This window comes from Microtus pennsylvanicus, chromosome 10, assembly GCF_037038515.1.
Source record: "Microtus pennsylvanicus isolate mMicPen1 chromosome 10, mMicPen1.hap1, whole genome shotgun sequence".
Taxonomy (NCBI): domain Eukaryota; kingdom Metazoa; phylum Chordata; class Mammalia; order Rodentia; family Cricetidae; genus Microtus; species Microtus pennsylvanicus.
Window position 1 is genome coordinate 48,909,350 of NC_134588.1, and position 25,547 is coordinate 48,934,896.

Genomic DNA, 25,547 nt, shown 5'->3' on the forward strand with positions numbered 1-25,547 from the left:
ACAGCGCCTCCCAATCCCTCCCAAACAGTCCACCAACTGGGGACCAACCATGCAAATATGTGAGCTTATAGGGGCTATTCACATCCAAACAACATGATGGTGCACACCTATAATCCCAACACTGGGAAGGTAAGGCTGGAGGAATGGGGTAGTAAGAATAAGCTCAGCCTGGGAGACAACCTCTCTAACACACACTAAAACTAGCTATCAAGAATGCCAGATCCAAAACATGACCAGGCACAGCGGTTCAAAACTAGAATCCCAGAACTCAAGAGGCATAGGCAGGAGGAATGATAAGAGATCAATGCCAGCCTGGGTTACATCATAAGATCTAGCCTCAACACACACACACACACACACACACACACACACACACACACACACACACACACACACACACATGGATAGGGTAACTCAGCTCATGCCCAAGGTCAGGGATCAGCAGCAGCAGCAGCAACAAAAAGCAAGAATTGAAACAGACAGTTGAAGTAAAGACCAAGAGTCTGAAAACCCAAAATTAATGGAACCCTAAAGTTTGAACTTTAGGATTAGGGCAACTGAACTCAGATGGAATGAGAGCTACAGAAACAAAGGTCTTATGCTACTGACTGTTCTTTTCCAGAACTTTGAAATATTTTTCTAATTAAACATGTTAAAGATTTAGAAAAACTGACAAGAAGGGGCTTTAATGAAAGAATGAACTTACATACAGCCAAATAAATTCTTAATGAAGCTTTTCAAAAACTGGTAAGAGATACACTTTTATAGCTGGTACCCACACACTCTATAAATGACACACACTAACAGCTCCTCATTTTTACTAATTTGTCCTAAGGACATTACCAGAAAAATGTGCAAAAAAATACCATAAAATGTTCACTACAGCAGAGGAATGGTTAAATAAATTACAATGTATCTAGGAGTGATTACTATACTTCCATACAAAAATAAAATGGTCAGAAGTAATAGAAATTAGCTTTTGGCAAAGGCAGCCAAAATGACAAACACAAAGGGAAAGAGGAAAGGCACCTGCTTTTAGGCTTTTTAGGAAACAAAGAGTTGTTCCTTTGGGCATAGTCATGCTATAGATATCAAGGGGGAATTAAAAAAGGAATGTCTCAGGACTGTCAGCATGGCAGAACTAGAAGAGTCAACACATCACCCAGCATGTTGTTGGCGATGTTGTAAACAAGCAAATTAAGGACAAGATTCCTGCCAAGAGAATTAATGTACACACTGCGCACATTGAGTACTTACTGTAAGAGCTGAGATGGCTTCTGAAATGGGTGAGGGAAGCCAAGAGGGCACCTGAGCAATCAGCCACCAGCCTGCCTCACCTGAGAAGCACACTTTGTGAAAACTAATGGGAGGGAGCTGTGCTCAATGCACAGAAAAGGTCTATACTGTTAAATAAAGACATCTGTGGCACAGAAAACGCCTACATTTTATTAAATAAAACAATCATTCCAAAAAGGAACTATAGTCTCCATTTAGGAAATTCTCTTTACAAAAATTTAAAATCTACATATATTGAAATACTGAGTTATTTAAGTGGCAGTATTTTTGATTAATTAGAACTTTCTAAATTTTCTAAAATAAGCATGAGTATAATAAATTTTTAAGCTTTCAAAAATTCTTATTTCTTCCATACTAAAATAATGATTTGTGGTTTATATCTCCTTATAAAATGTAAAACCATCAGTTTTTGCAAATCCTAGATTGTCTAATAGAGAAACTAGTTTACTTAGATTTTTATTAAGTTCTAGTTAGTTCAAGAAATTAATATTATCATTTCATTATACATTAAGAAGAACAAACATATAAAAAGCTACACACATGTAAAAATATGACCAGCAAAGAGGACATTCATATAATACATTTTTCTTATTTTATTTATTTCTTATTTATATCTTAAATTCTTTTTTTTCTGGCAGATGTGTGGTGCACATCTTTAATTCCTGTATGCAGGAGGCAGAGGCAGGTGGATCCCTTTGAGTTCAAGACCAGCCTGTTCTACAGAGTTTCTGGCCAGTCAGAGTTACATAGTGAGATCCTGCCTCAAAAATATAATATAAAGAGTAAGTAAAGAATTCTGTTTTCTCTGAGAGAAGGTCTTATTAGATGGCTCAGGTTAGTCTTGAACTCTCAATCTTCCTCTTTCAGCCTCCTGAGTGCTGGGATTACAGGCATGCACCATGATGTCTGAAAGTCTCTTCAATTTTTAGAATGCAGATGTACACCATCCATACTCAAGCTAAAATAATCTTCATTTCAAGTGAAACATCTTATTTCATATTTGAGAATTTTCTGCTAACAGATGGAGAGATTCCTCTGCTTAAACGGTTAGGTGTGGCACCTAGTGTGAGCCTCTGCTGTTGGGATAAGCCTCATAAAACACTTCAGATTAGTCTGTTTATTATAATTTATTTACTACTGATTATCAGTTTGAGCCTGAAGATGGCTCCAAATCACAATGTCTTCATAATCTTTGATGTTGAAGTCTGTCTATGCCTGTTTCCTGAGTTCTTTCACAATACTTAAAACACATATCTAAGATTGATGTGGGATTCCCCTATGTATGCTGTGAATACCATTGGTGAATAAAGAAACTGCCTTGGCCTGTTGATAGGGCAGAATTTAGGTAGGTGGGGAAAATTAAACTGAATGCTGGGAGAAAGAAGAGTGGAGTCAAGGAAAAGTCAAGGAGCTGCTGCCAAAGGCAGACATGCTGAAACCTTGCCAGTAGGCCATGAGCCTTGTGGTAAAATATAAAATAATGGAGATGGGTCAATTCTTGATGTAAGAGCTGGCTAGCAATAGGCTTAAGTAATTGGCCAAGCAGTGATTTAATTAATACAGTTACTGTGTGATTATTTCAGGGCTAAGCAGCCAAGAACTAACTAGAAGCCTTCCTCCAATATAAGACATCTTACTTAACACACTAGAGAAACTATCTTTCACTATCATACTATCTGTCTCTTCCTCCATGCTCATTTCAAGTGATCCTCCATGATTTCTTAAAATTATAAATCTAATTAATCATAAAGTTTTCCCTCCTTAAAGTCCTTGCTTCAAAAACAAAATCCAAATCTTTACCACTGCTTTAAAAATATTGCAAGCCAAACACTGCCTTTCCAGCTGATCTCAGAACAGCTCCTCCCCAGTCTCTAATCCCCTGACATTCCAGGTCCCTACATTATTCTTCTCTCTCCCATATCTCAGTCCTCTAAGATCCCAACCTAATGTCACCTCCTTAGAAGCCGCTTCGTTATATGGGCTTCTACTCACTGACACCTGTACCACATTTCCTATTCTGTTTTAATTGCCCAATCATGCTCTATGTCCTGCCAGGAAAGCGGGAACCTATGAAGCACAGGCTTATCATTTCACAGTCAGTCCTAATGCAATCCTTGACTGAATGTCTTTTAAATTTTTTCCCTTAATTTCTAAGAAGTGAAGGGATTGAAATTTTGATTATAAGAAATTCTACACTTGCAAAACAGTATACAATTAGTTCTTTTCCCCTCATATAATGGTTGTAAAGACCAAATAAGGCAGTGGTTCTCAGCCTTCTTAATGCTACAACCTTTAAATACAGTTCATGACTGTAATTTTGCTACTGTTATGTATTGTAATGTAAATATTTGATAGGTATATGACAACAAAACAGTCAAGACTCACAGGTTGAGAACCATTAAAATAAGGTATGAGAAAGAATAATAAAATATAAACAAATATCTTCTCACATACTTATTACTGAGTAAATGAGACAATGAATATATAATGACAAATTATACCATTATACTTTTTTCATTATTAAAATGTTAATATAGGAAATATATAAAAGTTTAGAATAAAATGAAATTCAATTTAGAGGTAAATCTGAGCTAATATGAGTTTTCTAATATTTGCTTCTACTTCACATTTAATTTTTAGGGACAAACATACAGATTTTTTTTTCTTTTTTGGATAAATATTTCCTTTTTTTTTTCTTTTTGCTGGGGATCAAACTCAGCCTCATGCCTGCAAGGAGAGAATTCTACCAGCTGAGCTATATCCCCAGACCTGGTCAACATTTTGCTAATGTTAGAGAAATGTATGATAAAACCAAATAAATCTTCTCCAGCTAATGTTCTGGACAATGGCGATAATACTGACAGAACAGAAACAGCTAATATTCACTGAGTTACTTGGGGGAAATGTTCTGAGTGTTTTATATATTTAGTCATGTGCTACACAAAGACACTTTGATCAGTAACAGGCTACATAGAAAGCTGAAAATGAAAAATTCCTATCTCCTAGTGACATGGTACCCATCACAAAGTCCTAGTCAATCCCTTACTCATGTGTTTGGAGTAATGATAAAATGGCCTGATGCTAGCATATAAGCAGATAGTAACATAGGCCATGCCTGTAATGTCAGCACCTGAAAGGCTGAAACAGAATGATTGAGTCAGAGATCAGCCTGGGCAATGCAGTGAGACCCTGTCTCAAAAACAAACAAACAAACAACAACAACAAAAAAAACCCAAAAAACAGTGCCTACAATTAGGCATTGTACTTGATAATGGTAATAAGTGACTATTACTGCTTGTATATCTTGGCCTATACTTTCAATTATTTTAAAGTATATTCCTACTTATAAGTAAAAGTTTACTGAAAAACAGTACAGCAGCTTCATCTATGTGATATTTGCCTCATCTCCTAAAAGTATAAAGTGGCCATGTCATATGGCTGACCTATACCTTCTAGGTTTGTCTAAATACTATCATGTTTGAATTACAATTTATCCCCAATGTATCCCCACCTAAGCAACACATGCCTGAAAATAAATACATATTTAATTCTCTTAACAATTTGATCAGGTATGGAACTATTATCACCTTCATTTTGCAGACCGAGAACAAAGACTTGACAGATCTATAAACTTGGCAGGGCTAAATGTGGGCAGTCTGGCTCCAGGGTCCAGCTGCACAGTACTTTCCTATTGTTACATTATCTTCAACTGTGATTCACTCAAGTTTTGGTTTCTCCAAATCTCCACAAATTTCTATTGGTTAAATTAAGTATTTGCTCAAGAGAACAAAACAAAGCCATTCCTACACCTGAGGGGTGGAAATGCGGCAGGAGGGGTTGAGTTTCAGTCTCATCAACTTAAAATGTAGATAGAGTTCAAAAGGAAAGTATGTGTGATTAGAGTTAAGATGCCATGACCAAAATAAAAACAGTTTTGTTGTGAGCACTAACCAGGATGTGATCTACTCGGTCTCTCTTCTTTCTTCCAAATTTCATCATTTTTTGCCAATCTGTTTTGTGGTTTGGCTCCTTCTTAAGACTAAACAACTTGAGTACTTCGGCTGTTATGAAGCGCTGTTGAAATGAGAGGGAAGAAGAAAACACAACCGTAGATATCCTCAGACTCGTATGCTCATAACTCCAGAAACACATTTATGCCTATACAATATTTCTAGTAGAAGACCATATATTTTCTTCTACTTAGTTCCATTTAGCAATATAGAGGGAAAACATCTCAAATACTCAAATTTTATTCACTTAACAAATTTTATTTTTATAGAACATATAAAAATAAAACCACAGAGAAATTACTTTAGAGTGACGTTTTAAAAGAACCACTATTAACTAATAAAAAATACTTATGTGCATATGTGTGCACGCATGAGTGTGTCCTTTGCAAGAATAACACAAATGTTTAACTGCAGAGTCACCACTCCAGCACCTCATCAGCTAGCTTTAAAGCAAAAACTCTATCTCAGAACTGGAGAAATCCCACATCAATAGTTGGGAGCAGTATTATATGAGAAAAGCACAAAGTTCATCTGAAACACCAACAACACTTCAATAGGAAAGACATGCTGAAGTTCTTTGCTTTATTTTTTTTTGAGACAGAGTATTACTTTATAGCCCAGGCCGGTGTCAAACTCATCATAACCCCCTGCCTCAGTCTCCTACATGCTAGGATTATAGGCATGTAGTAATTAGAGCAGCGGGGCTGTGTCCCCAGCACCCCGGCTAGCTTATGCCCCGAAATAATTACATGGACACTGTATTCTTTTAAACACTGCTTAGCCCATTAACTCTAGCCCTTACAGGCTAATTCTCATATCCCGATCAACCCATCTCTAATAATCTGTGTAGCATCAGTCTTACCGGGAAAGATTCTAGCCTACGTCCATCCTGGGTTCATCGTGTGTGTCTCAGAGAGCAGAGCTATCGCGTCTGCCCGGGGAGGGGGGGGAGGGGAGCATGGTGTCTCTGAGCTCACTTCCTCTTCCTCCCAGCATTCTGTTCTGTTTACCCCACCCACTTATGTTCTAACCTATCAGGGCAAGCAGTTTCTTTATTTAACCAATGACCTTCCTCCATCATAGGCACACACCCACACGCCACTATGTGCATCTGTAGCATGACAATTTAACTATTTAACAGTATCTAATCAATCATCCTTAAAATCCTTTTTAAAGTTAAAAAATAAAAAACTTAATATTAAAATGCACATGCAGTATCTAGTCTATGCTGAGTGTATAGACAAATGCACTTGATGATGGCATATATATCTTTGTCTTAATTTAGCTTATTTGTTCTGTTAGTAACAATTTATGTTTTTATTACTTTTAAAGGTGTTCATCAATCAACAATGATCTCAGTGGAGGAGCAGGACACATTTATCAATCAGAATCATCAGACAAGATTCTCAAACTGTCAATGTGTGCCTCAAACTCCACTACTCCCCATTATAGACAGGCACACAATGCACACAGAGATTCATTTCTGTGGAATAAACTTATTCCTTCTCTGGAAGGAATAGAGGGTGCAAAAAAAAAAACCCACATTTTGAAAACCTGATAACTTTAAACCAGAGACTGGACCGTTTCTGTAAAGGGTCAGATATAAGTAGTTTAGTTTAATCCAGAGACTGGACCTTTTCTGTAGAGGGTCAGATATAAGTAGTTTAAGTTTGTGGTCATATGGTCTGTGATAACTATCTAACTCCATTGTTAGAACAGGAAAGCAATAAGCACAAACTAGTCTGGCTGTGGTCCAACAAGACATGATCCGTAAAAGCTCATGGCTAGATTTGGCCCATGGCCCATAGTTTGCCAATCCCTGACCACGCATAACACAACTTATAAATAAACTGGTGTCTGCAAGCATAAAATCTTTGTCAAGGGTTTCTAAGATGAAGTTTGAAAAACTCAACTCTTAAACCTCACTGCTCATAAACACTGGAATCAACAGTATTAGCAACTGCACACTTGAGAGCAGAATATCAGGGTCCTACCTCAGCAGTTCCATCTAACAAGCACCCCAGATGGTTTCTATGTACAGTAACGCTGAGAAGCTGCTCTGAAAAGGAAGCTACCACAGTCAGGCCTAGTGACTGAGGCTATTTATTATCTCAGCACTTGGAGTTCAAGGTCAGCACGGACCAAACAAAACAGAACAACAACAACTTGCTGAGTAAGGAGAATAGACAGAATGGACTGCACAGTGTGCATGCAGGACCTATAAATTCCGGGGTCACATTCCCTTTCACTGTACCGTCTACTCACGGATCCTGTCACAAGTACTTATGGCATATATAGACAAGTGCCAGCTCCTACGTCATTTATAGATCTGTATAAACAAACAACCAGTGGAGATAACTGATAGTGTGCAGCTTACCTTGATTTCATTAAGGTTATTTGGATTTTTCACACGACGAAAATAATTAGAGTTGACTCTACATGGCTTCATCCACACAGGCTGATTCAAGTTGGGATCCTCGGCAAATATTTCCTCAAAAATCTCTTTTGTTAAATCAAACACCGCCTTAAGAGAGAAAAAAAGACCAATAAAAAAGAAAACATCAGTAAGAAAATGGCTGAGAATCCAAATTTCAGAAAATGGGCAAGAAACTCCAGAACAAGGATCTTTTTCTGTTACCTGTTTGTAGACTCGTTTGCTGGTGCTTTCTATGTCCAGACCCTTACTGGCACAGCCCAGCAGCTTTGTAGGGACACGAAGGCTGTGAAGGTCCTGACCCAATTCTTTCCATTTCCAAAGCTCCTCTGCTGCATTATGCACAAGGCTTTCCACTTCTTCTGCCGTGTGGGGAACTGCCAATAATGTTTCACATGGTTTCTGGGACGCTCTCTTAGGTTCTGCCATTAGAGGTACAATTGTTTCTTCTGCCTTACTCTTTTGAATCTTGTGAGAAGAGCTCAAACCAAAATCTTCATCAAACCAGTCTTGGTCATCTAATGTGCTCAGAAACTCACGGCTGATCTCAAGTTCAGCAAGTCTCTTAGCTAGCTCTTCCTGCCCACTGGCACCAAACACTGGGCTCTCCTATAGAAATAAAACATTCAAATAAAGGACTATTTAGTGACTTCAGTTTATTTAATAGCTTTGAAAAGACAAAGCATACCTATTACTTATGTGTTTGATATCTATATGTATGAATAAGAAAAAACTATCCTCTTTCTACTATTCTGTTTATATAAACCTAATCATTAAAATTTATAATGAAGTATTTATTCATTAGTTTGTTTCCTCTTGTAAATCATTAATCATTCTATTTCTGAAGGACCATCACTGGGATTTTGAAATAGAAAATGAAAATTCTTACCTTTGGTGATTATCTGGATCAAATTATACAAAATCATTACTTTTCCTTAGTTATCCATGGGCAGCCTAAACAAGCTGATGGTCTGAGTCTATGTCATAGAGGATATATTTCAGTTTCATCAGAATCAATATCACAACTAGTAATCTCTGTAGGGCACCATAACTAAACAGACAGGTGAAAGAGACTTGGATTGAGAACCACTGCAAAGTTCCAAAGAATCTGGAAGGAGATCTAATGTGTGGACTGTTACAGGGGTCATCAATGTAGTAGTTTAAAAGATGCTTCAGACCCTACAACCTGACAGGGTTCATGACAACCCTATAATGACTACTCATGACCTAACAGAGGGCGATTATACTTCTGACAGAAAAATGGCTACAAGTCCTTTAAACACATAGTGATCTGTATCTAATGAGCAGGGGGTTGGGGGCCATGCCCACCTCAAGCCACAGAAGGAAAGGTAACCAGACTCTCCTCTAGATAAGATACTCACAGGTCTGGGACACATATCTGGAGAAGAGAGCTCTTCTTTTTCTTCTTCCAACTCAGGTCTTAAAAAGCAACTTGGAACACTGGGTGGTTGTTCCTCAATATTTTGGGGTGGGTCTTGGGGCAGTACTTCCTTTTGGTGGAGAAACTCCTTATTGCTAAGCTGGATCTTCTCATTTCTAGCCTTTCTGATTTGATGTAGTTGGCTCACTGTGTCTTTCACAAAATCTCTCAGTAAGCTGTCTGTTAGTAAGCTGACTGTTTCTAGCTGTTGCTCTGATTTTTTTTCTTCACTTACTGATGACTTCAGCTGAGCTTCTAATTGGTTTTTTTCTCGTGTTAGAAGATCCAGAAGTGGGGTAGAAGGCTTTTCTGAAACTTGGGAATACGAGTTCTCTTCCTTCTCTGTAAGCTGCTGCAGCTTTGACTCTTCAAAAAATGTGCTGTCTGGAGTAGCACCTGCAGCATCGGGAACATTTTCTGTGGCGTCAGAAACGAGGGCTTTGTTCTCCTGACAAGAAATCAGGGGATCTACTGAAGATTGTTGGTCAACATGGACGTCTAGAGTCCCAGAAATGTCCAATTTATTATCTGTTTCTATGTTAAGGCTTCTATCTGTGTCCACTGAGGCTTCTATATTATGCATACTAGGTAGCAATTTCTCACAAAAATATTCAGCTATATCATCTTCTCTGTCTTTTAGACATTTTATATCTTTCTGCTCTTGATTATAGTATTGATAATGTTCATCAGAATAAGATTCCTCATCTTCATTTATGTCTATATAGTCATTAAAGTTTTCTAGAATGCGAGATATTTTTTGAGGAGGAGCAAAAATACCATGCTTGTCTTTGCACACAAAATATACAATGCCATCATATGTTCCATTGTTATTTCCTTCAGGTTTATCTAGTTCTACTCCAGCCCAAAATCCTTTAGCGAAATTAGTTTCACCTTTAAATCGAAGAGTGCCTGGCTGAACGTTGCCAATCAACACCCTATCCCCAATGTGGAAGTCCAGCAACTCATCTGCCGCAGAAACTGCAGCCAGGGAAAGGGAGTCCGTAAGGCCCTGCTCGTGTCCCACGTCACTGCGCTCCTCACTTTTCATCAGCTCAGTCGGGGACTTGAGCTCTAGCAGCCTTTCGGAGTGGACACTGCTATGAAGGGAAAGGCTCTTTTCACTGAGGCACTCGCTGATTTCATCCTCACTACCAGAGCCAGGGGCCCTACTTCTAGGGCTCCTTGCTGGCTGAGACTTATCTCTGTAAGACTGTGAGTCTTCCCTGAGTGACGGCGACAACACCTCGGAGTCATCGTTGTTCACCTCTTCAGCAGAAATCCCTTTCTTGAAAGAAGACACTTCAAAATCTTCAGAATATGATGAGTCTCTAGGAGCAAGGAGTCCTGACAAGGCCGAGTCCCCTTGCTCTCTGCTTTTCTGCTCGTGGACATCGCTTGCTGACTGGAGGTCTTGACTAGGATCTACACTTTGCTCAGAATGATTCAATACTTCCTCTTTTTCATGAAAAGCTTCAATGGTTGGTTTAACTAAATCTTTCTGAAGATTTGTAGAGTCCGAAGGAAGCTCTTTATTTGAAAGGATTTCAGAGGTCAGGTCTAGTCTCAGTAAGACTTCGGATCTCCCCGACTGCTTCGAACAGGAGTCTCCGGCCTCACTCCTCTCCTGTTCCGGGTATTCTAGTTCTTGTATTTCTGATTTTTGACTAGAATCTTCAGCCTTCGCCTCTGACAGGTCATAAATCCTAGTAGGTGCAGTTAATTCCTTAAGAGGAGGTAATGAAGGTGCACTTTTGAGAGAGTCTCCGGGTTCTTCCTGTGTTCTTCTCGAGGACAGAACTGGAGACGAGGCCTGTAAGCCTTCTTCTGTCCTGTTGTCCAACTCAACCACTCTCTTTGCGTGTGCAGGTAATGACCTTTCTGATATGGTTCTCTCAGAACATGATAATGAAGAATCTTTAAAAAAGTCACATAAAATTATTTAATCACAATCTTTCAAATCTGAGACCCAAAATTTAAATAAAAGCTAAGTCTCAGTTAAGAAAAACTCTGGTCAGTAAACATGGCTTATCCTGGTTATCCTATAATGTTTTCTTTCTTTTAAGAAAATATACTATATTGAAATAGAGAGAATTAAAATTTTTTAAGTTTGGAATAATTTATAAAGTACCAGCGACTGTTTCTGACACTATGTTTAACAGGATAGTTTCAAACCATGGGAAAACAGGCTGTGCAGAGAATGTTATAGTCTTCAAGCAGAACCTGAAGCTGGAATATACTTCTAGTGTTCTTTTAAAGAATGAATTTTTGGTGACTAGAGAGATGGCTCCACAGTTAGGAGAACCTGCTGTTCTTGCAGCAGACCCAGGTCTATCCCCAGCACCCACATGGCAGTTCCAGTTCCAGGGAATCTGATGTGCCCTCTTCTGGCCTCCTCGGGCACCAGGCACACATTTGGTAAACAGACATACATGTAGGTAAAACACCCATACACATACAATAACATTTTTTACAATTTCAATGAATTTTTTTGTAGACCCTAAGTTTTCTGGTGTGTGTGTGTATGTGTGAGAGAAAAAAACGGGGAGGAAAGAGAAAGGCAGAGGACAGAGAAAGAGAGAATATGAAAATATAAGATTATTATATCTGCAAATCTATGATCTTAAGGGATAAAGTGGCAAACTAAGAAGAAAATATGACATAATGAGCTAACAGGATTTGTTCAAATCTCCACTTTATCATTAATGGTAGGAAGGTAGCTTTTATTTGTCTCAGCTTAGTTTCCAATGTTTTGTTTTCAGTAATAATTTTCTAATAATTGTTATCTTTGAGTTAAATCAAAAAATAAAACTACAATCATCTATCATATAATAGATATACAATCTGATTAAGGAGGAATAAAGAGATGATAATAGTAAGCAGCTATATGGTTTTCATGCCTACTTTATCAGAAATATGGGGCAATGAAAACTGATTTAAAAGAACTGAGTGCTGGGACAAAACAGTCACTTGGGAGTCTAAGGCAGAAGGATAACGTGAGCCCAATAGTCCTAATCAGAGTAAGCAACAATCCAGACCCTGTCAGAAATAAAACACCAAGATAAAATCCAAACAATGTAAAATACTAAATAATTGAGGAAATGAACTCCTTTAAATTAAAAATTTTGTCTGTATGTTTGCCACGTGTGTGAGTGCCAGTGGAGTCCAGAAGAGGGAGTCAGGGCCTCTCGAGCTGGAGTTAGTGACAGTTACAACCAGTCTGAGGTAGGTGCTGGGAACACTCTTAATTGCTCAGCCATCTCTGAAGCCCCAGATAGTCACCTTTATAATTTATTTATTTTTAGTATTTTATGTGCATTGGTGTTTTGCCTGCACCGGTGAAGGTATCAGATCTTGGAATTAGACATTTGTCAGCTGCCATGTGGGTGGTGGGATTTGAACCTGGGTCCTCTGGAAGAACAGTCAGTGCTCTTTAATCACTGAGTCCACTATCCAGTCCCCAGAAATTCCCTTTTGTAGAGGTGGAATTCTGTGGCCTTAATCTTTGGCTGTATAGCTTAGTTCTTTCAGGCACATACCGACGTGTTCGGCAATCGATGCCAAGGATCCTCTGGAACGCTCTGACTCTGTTACAGATTTCCAATTTTTTGCTGCTTCAGATCTGAAATGAAGAGAGTAATAGTAAGATGAAATATATGCAGACACTACAATAACTGACAATAAATATAACACTCCTAGACAAGTCTCTCCTCTTCTCTAAGGAGGTACTTCAAACAGTTGCCACCTCAGAAAGTCAAGCCGGTTTCTGGTCGGCCCTTGTCATTCTCTGTGAACTCCATGAGAAAAGTGGAGGTCACCAGGCACCAGGTCACATCACCTCACCTTTCACCTTACACATCCATCTAGATTTCTAACCAATCAACTTCTTTTCCTCCTGCTTCCTGACGGCAGAAGTATGTCTTTACAGGCAAAAGTCTCTCTCTCTCTCTCTCTCTCTCTCTCTCTCTCTCTCTCTCTCTCTCTCTCTCTCTCTCTCTCTGTCTCTGTCTGTCTCTCTCTCTCTGTCTCTCTCTCTGTCTCTCTGTCTCTGTCTCTCTCTCTCTCTCTGTCTCTCTCTGTACAAATATTAAGTTTCCCACAAAACCCTCTTTGCTGTTAGGGTAAGGAAAGCCTGGTCCAATTAACTAAGAGAAATCTAGGAGCCCTAGGTTTCCTGTTTCCCATCTAGCGCTTTAATTATATAATACCATTCTTAGAAATTCCTAAACTATACTTTCTATTTTTTTCTATTCTTATTACCGCTTCTTTGAGTTTGGCTCATACTGCTTTTCTCTTGGCTTATTTCTTCTAACCTTTCCTCAATACTGGAATACTAAATAATCTCTGTAAAAAAATACATTTTCTGATGTTGGAGACTGAATCAGGGCCACACAAAGCTAAAAACACTAGTGTTCTACTGCTGACCATAGTCCTACCTAACTCCTGGTTAAAAAGATCTCATAGCCTGATGAAGAAAATAACTCAACGAGTACTTCATAATTTACTTAGTTGTATCCCAGGCCCCACTCCTGAGCTTGCTATGTAGAGGAGGGTGATCTTGAACTTCTGATCTTCCTGACTTTGCCTCTTGAGTGCTGAGATTGCAGGTATGTGTCACCCATGCCCAGGACTTCGTGCACGTTAGGTAAATACTCTAGGAATCTTTCTAATGCTGTGACCCTCTAATACAGTTCCATATGTTGTGATGACCCCCAAACAAAAAAATATTTTGTTGCTACTTCATAACTATAATTTTGCTATTGTTATGAATCATAATGTAAACATCTGCTATGCGACCCCTCTGGGGGTCAAGACCCACAGGTTGATAATCACTGATTTAGAGCTCAAACTAAAACTTACATTTAGAAGATAATGGAAAAATACATAGGAACTCAAAAAAAAAAAAACTAAGAAAATAAATCTTGTAAAATTTGTATTTAAAAATTGTATAATAAAATTGTAAAATAGCTGACATACACTATTTGGTAATAGCTGGACATAATATGATTGTGACTGCTTTTTAAAAAGATGCTTCCCTGGAAAGTCTAATAATAAAAATGACTGGTGATTAGTGAACACGTGATACTTGCTGTGTTGGAGGCCCAATTCTTTTAACTTATAACAAGCACACTAATAGTAGCAAAACCTGCTTAATAGGTATTTATAGTCCATACAACTCAGAGAGGTTGGATAACTTACACAAAGCTAAACAGCTAGCTTATACTAAAGCCAGGTATCTAAGCTAACTGTCATGAGCATAGTTTGTGCTACTCATATATCTAACAAAATCTCAAAAACATTTTCCTTTTCTTTTTTAATTTTTTAGATTTATTTACTTATGCATATGAATGCTTTGCCTGGATATATGTCTGTATACCATGTGCCTGGTGGGTGGTGGGAATCAAACCTTAGTCCTCTGCAAGAGCAGCCAAGTATTCTAAACTACAGAGCCATCTCTCCAGCCTCAATACTTTTCTTTAAAATTTTATTTATCTATTATTACTATTATCTTGGATGTGCTAGTATGAGTACTGGGGAGTGTGTGGAGGTCAGAGGACTGCTCTGTTGAATTGATCTTCTCCTTCTACCCTTATGTGGGGTTCCAGGGAACAAACTGAAGTTATTAGATTTGCATGGCAAATACTTTACTAGCTGAGCCATCTCACGTCCCTTTCTTTTTTTAAAAAAATTACAAATTTATTTTAAATTATGTGCCTCTGTGTGTGTCTTTATGTAGGTATGTTTATATGAATATAGGTGTCCAAAGAAGACAGAGGTATTGGAACTTCCTGGAGCGGAAGTTATATATGGTTGTGAGCCACCCAAAGTGGGTACTGGAAATTGAACTTGGGTCCTCTGCTGGAGCACTATGTGTTCTTAATTAATTATCATTTCTATAGCCCTAGTTTTCTTCCTTCCTTCTCTTTCTTTTTTCCCTTTCCTTTCTTTAAAAAAAAAAATGTAATGTGTATTTTGCTTGTAAGTATACCTAGTCACCATGTGCATGCAATGCCTGAAAAGGCCACAAGAGGGCATTAGATCCCCTGGTACTGGGTGTAGAGACCTCTGTTGGGCCATTTGAGTGCTGGAACTGAACAGGGTCCCCTAGAAGAGCAGCCAGTACTCCTAAGTGCTGAGTCATCTCTGTAGCACCCTAGGTATGAGGCTGGATAATACAGAGTTGCATTGTGTATACCAGGGAAACCTGGAGTTCACTACATAGTCTAGGTTGATCTAAAATTCATGATCCTTAACCTCCTGGGTGTTGGGATGACAGGCAGGCAACACTATACTCAGGGAAGCATTTTGGCTTTGTGTAGGTATGTTTACATGAAATTGGAACTTCCTGTTTTCTTATACCAATGGGGATAGAAGTCTTGTGCATGGTAGGCAAGTGCTCTATCATTACGCTGGTTCAGCCCTCAAGATACTTTAAAGCAACTTTAAAGGCCAGTATCATCTCACAGTAAAAATAAGTGAGGAGTAGAATAAGAGGCGACTCCACAGAGCAGTCCTCTAACCTCCACGCACTTCCCCAGTAAAGCTAGCACAATGTGGCTTTTACTTAGTTTTTTCAGTCTCTCCTAACTCCAGCAATATCCTATCATATTTACCTTTTATGATCTGCCCACCTGTTCTTTTTTTCTCTCCTCATCATTCACGAATGCTCTTCTCTTTCACATATCCTTGTTTCTCAGATGCACTCACTGGCCTCTTACCCACTGTCCAAACCATTTGAATGTTATGACTTGACTTTTTATCTAGTATACTGTAGTCTACTATTGCTACCTACACCATTTACTGGGTGTATGATGTCCTATTACCTGAATGGGACCATAATTTACTGAGATATTTCATTCATTTTTTGAATTAAGGATTATTTCCAATGTCTTATGCCTATAAATAGATATTACAATAAACACAAAGGATACTATAATAAATATATTCATGCAAATAGAGCTTTTGGTATTATATATCTTATCAAGCTTATTTTTTTAGACATGAGGTTACAGATACTTTTGCCTTCTAAAACATTGCCTGTTTTTCCAAAGATCTACAACTAATTCTACTGCTACTGCCAACAATGCTGAGATATGGTTTGCACCGCACCCACCAGGCTGCAGGTTAAAAACACACATTTCCTATCTGTACCTTATGCATTTAGTTTGTACTTCTCATATGCAACACATTACGTCTGTAAAAAACAACAGTATTTTTACTTGTATAACTCACTGTCACTTAAAAGATAACTTCTACTAAAAACCTTTCCTTATTGCTTCTTCAATAAAGCAGAATACATGTAACTTAAGTTCCTACCTGTGTAGTGGATGGGGCTTGATTTTGGGTTTTTCAGAAACAGAGGAGAGACATTTAATTTGAAGTTTGGATGTTGGTGATGTGTCCAAATCTTGGCTAAGCTCACCTTCAGTTTTCTTAATGAATTCATCATAAGTCTAAGTTTGGAAGAGTTAGAGGAGTTATTACACAGAATGTTTTATTTTAAATCATTAGGGCTTTAAAATTTTTAAGTAGCATAATTTAACCATTAAACCAGTAAAAAGACAGAACATAAAGATTTCCCTCCCTGCTCCCTACCACATCTTCAGCACTGCAAAAAAGGAGAAAGAAATGATAAATTTCAATACAAAGCTAAGTATTTATGGAATGGCAATACAAACCCAGACACATTAACCTTAAACCTGTTACATGTTGTTTTCTAATATTTTGTGGTTTTGTTTGTTTGTTTTTTGCAGATGGGTAGGTTGAGGTAGGGTCTAAGTAGCCTTAGCTGACTTGGAATCTCTATGTAGAGCAGACTGCTCTTGAACTCACAGAGCTGTCTACCAGTCCCTGTCTTCTAGTGCTGGGACTAAAGGCATGAGCTACCACACCCTACCTTGTGCGTTTGTTTTATTCCCTGAGTTTCAATGGCAGTAAACTTCTTAAGAAATAGTACTTGGGGGAAATTGAGTGTAATCAGTCAGGTGGTCAGAATTACTAAAACGGTTGTCTGGTTACTAAAATACCCATTTTCAATTGTTACCAGAACTTCGCTGCTTTGTAACTATCATTAGTATGGCATCCAAAGGGGCTCTCTATCGATCACGTCTTTCCTTCATTTGGAAGGCTAAACTCACTTGTACAACTGTATTTGATGTAATAGCTGAAAACAAAGTTAAGCACTTTTTATCCAGGATGTACATCAGGTCTGGCCTAAACTAGATTGTTAATAAATGTTTATAGAATAAAAGAAAGATTTATGGATCTTTTTTAATTGCTACATATTCTTGACATCTGGACTAAAACCCCTACTTTTAAAACTCTTACCATATTATCTTCACCTGAATTATCTATCAATGCTTGATAAATTCTGATATTAATCACTAACTAACATACATAGCCAGATGGCCCATCTAGCTAAGTCTACATAGAAGGGATAGTTACTCAGATCTGAAAGCATCTGAAAGTTTAGTTCAGTTATTAAATAGGTGACAAATAAAGTCCACTAGGTCTTTTTCCATATACGTTGACATATATATTTCTCTATGGCATAATTTCAAGACCTAAATACATAACTCTCTTTCATTTTTGTTTAGCCACTTAGCGAAATGCTGAGTGAGATGGCTCACAGCACTTTTCTAGAGACTTTCTATCAATGTACATCTTTTAAACTTTAAAAGTTCTTTTAAGACAGGATTTTGGATTTTGGCTGGATTCAAACCTGAGATCCTCCTGCTTCATGTTCCGAGTAATAGAATCATATTATTGCACATTTTTAGCAACACTGTTTATTCTTAATTTATTTCCAGTATTACTTTAATGGCTCAGAGTTGTATGACCAATCAGATAAAACCCAGACTCCTTAGTTTAACCTCTAATTTTCTGAGTGTCACTTTCATTTTTGAACTTGTTTTCCCACTGCTTTCCAATACAAACACCCAGCATGGCCACTGTGTCTCTGCTGCTGTGGGTCAGGTTAAATCTGAACTCCTATTTCTACTTCAGTCTCCTAAAGCTAACTATAGGAATGTCTGGCTAACCTGGACCTGGTCATTTATTATAACCACTTTTCTAACTTTGAAACACTACGTAAGTTCTGATGCCGGCTATCTCCAAGTGATATACCTGTGCAAATGTTTATTCCATATTTATCAACAGGCCTATTTTCATGGAAAGATATAAAATTCAGAATTAGAAATAAAATCCTGCCTTTATCATCTATGGGTTGTGTGTCCCTGGATAGGTCCTTAATCTTATTTAAACTCAGTTTTCTTATCTGTGAAACAGTGGTAACAACTTATCACTATGAGGATTAAATAAAAATACATTCAATTACCTGAGTTCCCCACATACAAAAATAGTCATCTAAATACAGGAAGAATTGTGTTAAACAACAAAGATCAATAGGTAAAAATTAAAAGGAAGGAAAATTTGTGGCTCAACACAACAATGCACTTTCCCCCATTGGTTAACCTAAAGGCCAAACAGTTTCAACTGCTGTGAAAATGTGAAAGTGTCCAGATCTGGACAGTTCTCTCCGGCAGGGGCCTGAGAACAGACTCTTGTGAGTTAGGAGGTTCAGATGGATGCCATGATAAATACTATGATTCAGAACAATTAGGCTGGCGCAGCAAGGGAGAGTTTGGGGGAAGGAAGGAACAAACCAACTTGAAAGTGAGAGAGACAGAGGGAAAGAGGAGAGGGACACAGAGAGACTGAGATTTGTAGAAAATCACCAGAGGAAGTAATAACTAAGAGACTATACAGATAATACAGGTAAGAGGGCTTAAAATTCCTAGCTAGAACCCTAGACTACAGCAACAGGAATAGAAGGAAACCAAAAGGAACTGGTAAAAGAGCAATCAGTGGGAACTGGGCTGCAGAAGAAACAGAAGGAAGACATCAGCAGAAGCATATTTCTAGTGTCAGGTAGAATATGGAAGGGTGCTAGAGCTTAGGAAGAAATTCAACTTACAGCTGTTATTTAGGAACTGTCCTAAATTATCTCAAGGATTTTAATAATTGTGTGACCTACTTGCAAGAAAAAAAGATGACAACAATTTTAATACCTAGATCTGTTTATCTTTTTCATCCTAATATTTTTAGGAGAATATGAGTAATCTTTATCACAACTATAATCTTTATCAGAAGTGTACTTTAGTATTCAATATTTTAATATTTAGCTTAACATTTTGGATATCTTCAGATTCATTTTTAAAGATGATAAAATATTACAGTACATGACTACTGAAAAATCCCATCCACTACTTTATTAAGAGCACTGCAGATACTTGAGCTTCACCTGTGAACTAACCTTGGCAGCTGGCCCACTCCCCATCTCACCTCCAGCTGTCTGATCAGACTGGCTTCCTGGGCTTTTAGCCTCTCCTTTTGTCTTTTCCTCTGCTCCTTCTTCAGCTGCTCCACAACTGATCTCCTTTTCCGCAGCTCATCCTTCAGAGCTCTGATCCTACCTTCAATGTCACTCTGGTCAGATGGAGTTTCTGAAAGATAGGAAATATTTTCATTAATCTAAACAAAGATCAGTAACTAATAAAGAAAAGTTGTAATACTTAAAGTCAACATTTAGGGGCTGGAGAGATGGCTCAGCCATTAAGAACTCTGACTGTTCTTCCAGAGGACCTGGGTTCAATTCCCAGCAACCACACAGCAACTCAAACATCTGAAAATCCAGTTCCAGGGGATCTGACATCTTCACACCAATTCACATAAAATAAAGTTAAATAAATCATAAAAAATTATTCTTTGTAAAAAAAATAAAGTCAATATTTAAAATTTAAAAAGTTGAGCTTCTGAAAAATGTTATTAATAAAATGTGAGTGTAGTTTTCCATAGTCTTTTTTCTTTAGTTTTCCTCATTATTTTCTAATTTCTAATATTATTATTTGTTTATTTATAATTTACTTTATTCTTGTGAAAAATGTGTATGTGTGTGTGTATATATAATTTGTGTGCATGAGTTTGGGTACATATTTGGAAGCCAGGGAACAACTTTTGGGAGTTGGTTCTCTCCTTCCATTGTGGTGGGTTCCTAGGATTGAACTCAGGTTGTCAGCCTTGTGAAGAAAGCATTCTTAACCCAGTAAACTCGTCAGCTCAGGATTTGAAACTATAAATAGATGCTGAAAAACCCTATCTTAGCAAGATACATAGTTTAAGTTTAAATTTGTGTGTTAGTGAAATTTGAACCTTCTGTAAAAATTTACTTCTGGTAGCAAAACATTCATACAATCATCCTTAGATATTAAAGCATGCTGTCATATTTTTAAAGCCAAATTAGGATAAAACTAAATTTTATTTTTATTTTCAAATTGTGACTCATTAGCTGAGTTTTATTATAACATAAAAAAAGAGAAAAATATACCCCATTTTAATTTTTCTTTGAAAGCTTTTAAAATTACTAAAATGAAGCTAGTTACATTTTTTTTCTCCCCAGTAGTTTACATCCACACATGAGAGATGCAGTCATGGCAACATCATAAGAAAGCACTCATTATAACGTGTCCTACATAGGGATGACAACAAACAGACACCACTGCTTACTTCACTGCTCAGAAATCACAGTGACTGACTATTCCTTCTCACACCTCTTGAGTCACACACTGATTGCATCTCCACACATAAAATAACCTTGCAAAAACAACACTATCAGACAGAAACCTCAAGATTAAGATGCCTACTGTTCCACCTTGAGGCTAGGTTTCTATCAGGTACTTCAGATTAAGTTACCCAAGAACAACAGAGCTCACTGAAATGCAAATGATCACTGTCTCTTTAAAATGGTGTGATCCAAATATCTGGGCTACAAAGAAAAGCTAAGTTCCTGTGATTTCTTTACTGACTTCACACCGTACTAAAAAGGAAGCAGTGATAAGTAGTAGTGGTAAGCACCTTCTTCAGATGCTTTCTCTTAATTCTGAAAGAAATGGACTGGTTTTAGGTGGGAAACTCTAAGTGCTTGGGGCTAGGTTTATACTCCTTCAATCACTGGTTCTAGTGTGGAGCCCTACGGTCTAGGTTTTAAAAACACCATCTTTCCTAAAATCAAATATAAACTTCTAATTCTCTAGTCTGATGAGCTGCATGCGTCCTAACCAAGAATGATGGCACACACCCGTAGTCCCAATCTCAGGAAGTGGAACTAGGCGGCCAGCCTGAGCTACAGGACATCCTGTCTGAAAAACCAAGACCTACATGCCCTTGAAGCCTGAGATGCTGTCTTGTGAAGTGTAGGAGACCACACTTAAACTTTGCTCTCCAGATGATTTTACATCAATGTATTTTTAAAACAGACTGTCAGTTCTGATGCTATAATAAAATTAATTTTATAGTCTATGGTTATGAAGAATTAATAACAACTGATAAAAAAAACCTGGGAGTTTTTAGATGAAAAAACGTGAAAAGTATTTGTATTTTCAACTACTGAAAAAAACTAAAGGAAAACAAATACGTGGCAATAAGAGGCTGATGGGGATGGGGTACACTACAGAGCTGCCTTCAGCTACCTCAACACACAGTCCTTACCAACAAGATAATCTTTCTAGAGATTTTTTTTTTGAAACCAGGCAACTCTCTAGGTGAATATTATTTTCATGAAACACTCTGCCATAAACATTTTTTGAGAAGAGAAGGGATGAGAAGAGGCAGGCAAATGACACTTGAATTTGTCAAGATAAGTAAAGTGTGGACAGAGCAGTTTGCTGAGGTTTCTGACTCCAAGAGGCTGACTATATTGACTTGGTTGGTAACAGGGTTCCCCTTCACTCACTGGCATTACTTAACCCCACCACAATAAAATGGACCACATCTTCAAATACTGTTTATCATAATTTCCTCATGAAGCACTACATCTCATCTATAATTCAGAAATCTCAGCTTTTTTTCTAAAATTACCTTTTCTTACTTAAGTGCTAACAATAAACTATCTCATAAATATCACTGATCTTTAGCAAATAACTCATGCAAAGATGTCATCTTGTTGCTTCCAGTGGAAAAGATAATCTAGTATGGGAAACACATTTGAAGCACATATCAGTAAGGAGCAGATCCAAAGCAGGAACCCATGTTTCCGAGTGCACACCAAGTTTATGTCTACTGACTGTATTCTACCAGAGTACACCAGTACTGTCTGCATTAGAACATATAAAAACAAACTGATACAAATATTAATAGCTGGCCAGGCGGTGGTGGCGCAGGCCTTTAATCCCAGCACTCGGGAGGCAGAGGCAGGCGGATCTCTGTGGGTTCGAGGCCAGCCTGGTCTAGAAGAGCTAGCTCCAGAACAGGAACCAAAAGCTATGGAGAAACCCTGTCTCGAAAATCAAAAAAAAAAAAAAATTAATAGCTGCACAAAAATAACATAAAAGATAATTTCAACTATTTGACCTGATAATTTGATTACTATCAATCTATCAGATTTCAAAAATATTGTATATATTTCTTAAAACATTATTTACAATTGTGAAAAATTTAAGAAAATCTAGATAACCATCATCAGGAAAACAGCTGAAGTATGGTCCATCATCTACCCTTTAAACATGTATGTGTGTGGGTAACACTGCATGTGTTTGTGGAGGCCAAGGGTCCACCTTGGGTATTTTTCTTCAGGATCTGCCTATTTCCACTTCCCAGCGCCAGTATTACTGCCACTTACCACCATGCCCATTTCCTTTATACCTGGGTTCTAGGAACTGAACTGAGGTCTTCACACTTGCAACAAGTACGTCCCTGACTAAACTACTTCCTTAGCTCACCTTCACTCACAACAACTAAACCATTTCTACTAAAAAAAAATAAACATCTACTCGAATGACCTCAAATGGCAATATATATGTTTATTAATATAATTAATATGGCAATACTCAATATTGCATTAATTTTCCTCATAATTCTCATACACACAGCATCGTTTCCCCTTTAGATATGTTTCCTATGCCAACAAACTTCTGAAGCCTTGCAGGGTAGAAGCTCTTCAGTCTTTCAAAATAGTATCCAACAGAGACATGAACAGGAAAAGGCGTAAGAAAACAGTTATTCCTTCTCTACATTGCTCCTTTGAGATTTGTGCCATCCTTTCCCACAACTTTCTATCTTCATGGTTTATCAATAACTCGTTGAAAAAAACCAATAAATACCCTCCGCATGAAATAAACAGTGCCCATGAGGCCCTGGTGTTACAACCTGCTCCCCAGTTCCATCCCGGCCTGGTGGGCCAAGCCCAGCTACCAGCTACGCTGCACAAGTACGACACACTGGAAACACAAAGGCGGTGTAGGACACAGAAAAAAGGAAAGAAATTTTGATGAAATAAATGTTTATTAACACAAGAGAAGTTAGTGGAATTAAGGATATAATTATCAACTATAATCCCTGAGCAAGAAAAAGCCTATACAAATGCAACCAAGGATAACATAAAGTTTCTTAAAGGAGAACTCAGAAATAACACCAAAAAAAGAAACTCACAGCACCCTTACCTGACTGTGTCACAGACAGTGATTCATCTGACCAACTGTAACAGGGCTGATGAGACTTGACAGAAAGGTGACAGTGTGCTTCGGTCCTATGACTTCCTTTGCTAGACTCTTGCTTTGACACAGATAAACAACTTTTGGGAGGAGACTGTTCAAACAGAAAACCAAACAGGAATTATTCTGTCATACAACTGTGAACTTATATTTAAAATACATTCTATAACATTTTCATATCAAATGAACATGAAATTTAGTGGTATACATAATAGATTGAATATATTAAATTTTAACACAACTTTATATAATTTCACAAAAGGTTAAAAAAAAGCTTACTAATTCTACTCAAGACCTTTTCTCTTTCTTCAACTCAATTCCTTTCTTTCAAAAAATTATTGATTAACGCACGCCTTTAATTCCAGCACTTGGGAGGCAGAGGCAGGTAGATCTCTGTGAGTTCGAGGCCAGCCTCGTCTATAAGAGCGAGGTCCAGGACAGGCTCAATAATACAGCAAAACCCTGTCTCAACAAACAAACAGACAAACAAATCCCAGCACTAGGGAGGTGGAGACAGGAGTGATATGGCTAGACAGAGAGAGGAATTATAAGGTGGGAGGAAACTGGAGCTCAGTGCAGTCGGAGGAGGCAGTCTGAGGACAGGATCGCCCTGTCTTTGAGCAGTGGTAGAGGTGAAAGGTCTCTCTAGTGTCTGGCCACACTGCTTCTCTGATCCTTCAGCTTTCACCCTGATATCCGACTCTATGTTTAATTTATTAAGGCTAATTAGAATTAATGCTACAACTTTAACTCAATTTTTGATAAGCTTAAAAATAATGGGTTTCATTATATTTTCATACTTTAAGCCAGGTTCTCACTCCGAAGCTCAGGTGGCCTAGAGATCACTATGTAGCCCATATTGGCCTAACTTGTGGCAATCACCCTGCCTTGCATCTGAGTGCTGGAATACAGTCATGAACAACCACACCTGGCTAATTTTACTTTCATGTTTTGTTTTGTTTGGGGGGGAGGTAGGAAGGTAGGGTGGTAGGGTGGGAACCTAATTTTTCTTAACGACAGAAAACAAGTTATGAAATAACATGCTTTAAGCAATTATAGTAAACTACAAATGGCTAAGATGTTAGTGATATTTACTCTCCTTATCCACTTAATTAAAAATTACTAAATATGTACTATTTTTATGGGAGGTTAGAACAAAATGGTGTGAGACTGTCCACAAAGTAGAGACAATTTTACTTTCCAAAAAAGGCAAAGTTCCTGCCCTGCCATCAAGGGGGAGTAAAAATAGCTGACCTGAGTCCTGTCACCACCACTTTCTATCCCTAGGACTTTGGACAAGTCTTTATAAGAAAATATTGTTTTTAGATTTGATTATTTAATTTTCTGTGTATGAGTGTTCCACTGTGTATGTAAATGCATCACTGTGTACCTTGTGCCTGCAAAGGCAGAGGACATCAAATCTCCTGCAACTGGAGTTACCATGGGGTGCTGGGAACTAAGCTCGAGTCTCCTGTAAGCGCTCTCAACCACTGAGCCATCTCTCCAGACCCTCACAATAGTTTTAACCTGCTGATCTTCAGAACGGGGATTTACAGTGTCTCCTACTTTCTAAAGCTGTTGTGAGGATTAACTGAGGTCATTCATGTCAGGTACTTAGCATACTACCTGTACCTGATACATATAAATGCTACTTTTTAGTATAAAAATCTACCTTAGTACATCACTTGTTTTAATTTCCTTTATACATTTTCTTCAGAAAGAAAAATACCCAATTTTTAGTATTCAATTAATTTTGTGGTTAAAAGGTAGAAGCTAACACATTTATAGAACTTAGAAATTAATAAAACTGTGTTCAAATGCAG

The 25,547-nt window shown here is 37.9% G+C and overlaps 1 protein-coding gene across 4 annotated transcripts in view; it reads right to left on the reverse strand.

Annotated features, from left to right (window-relative positions):
- Cep350 (centrosomal protein 350) overlaps positions 1-25,547 on the reverse strand; it is a 144,810-nt gene that overhangs the window by 13,591 nt on the left and 105,672 nt on the right. For all 4 annotated transcript variants that reach the window (XM_075988299.1, XM_075988296.1, XM_075988297.1 and 1 more), the window contains 8 exons: positions 23,674-23,818; positions 19,523-19,683; positions 16,496-16,632; positions 12,718-12,800; positions 9,123-11,095; positions 7,945-8,349; positions 7,684-7,830; positions 5,248-5,370 (listed from right to left, as the gene is read on the reverse strand). In XM_075988299.1, the coding sequence (XP_075844414.1) occupies positions 5,248-5,370; positions 7,684-7,830; positions 7,945-8,349; positions 9,123-11,095; positions 12,718-12,800; positions 16,496-16,632; positions 19,523-19,683; positions 23,674-23,818 (3,174 nt within the window). The remainder of the gene's footprint in view (positions 1-5,247; positions 5,371-7,683; positions 7,831-7,944; positions 8,350-9,122; positions 11,096-12,717; positions 12,801-16,495; positions 16,633-19,522; positions 19,684-23,673; positions 23,819-25,547) is intronic.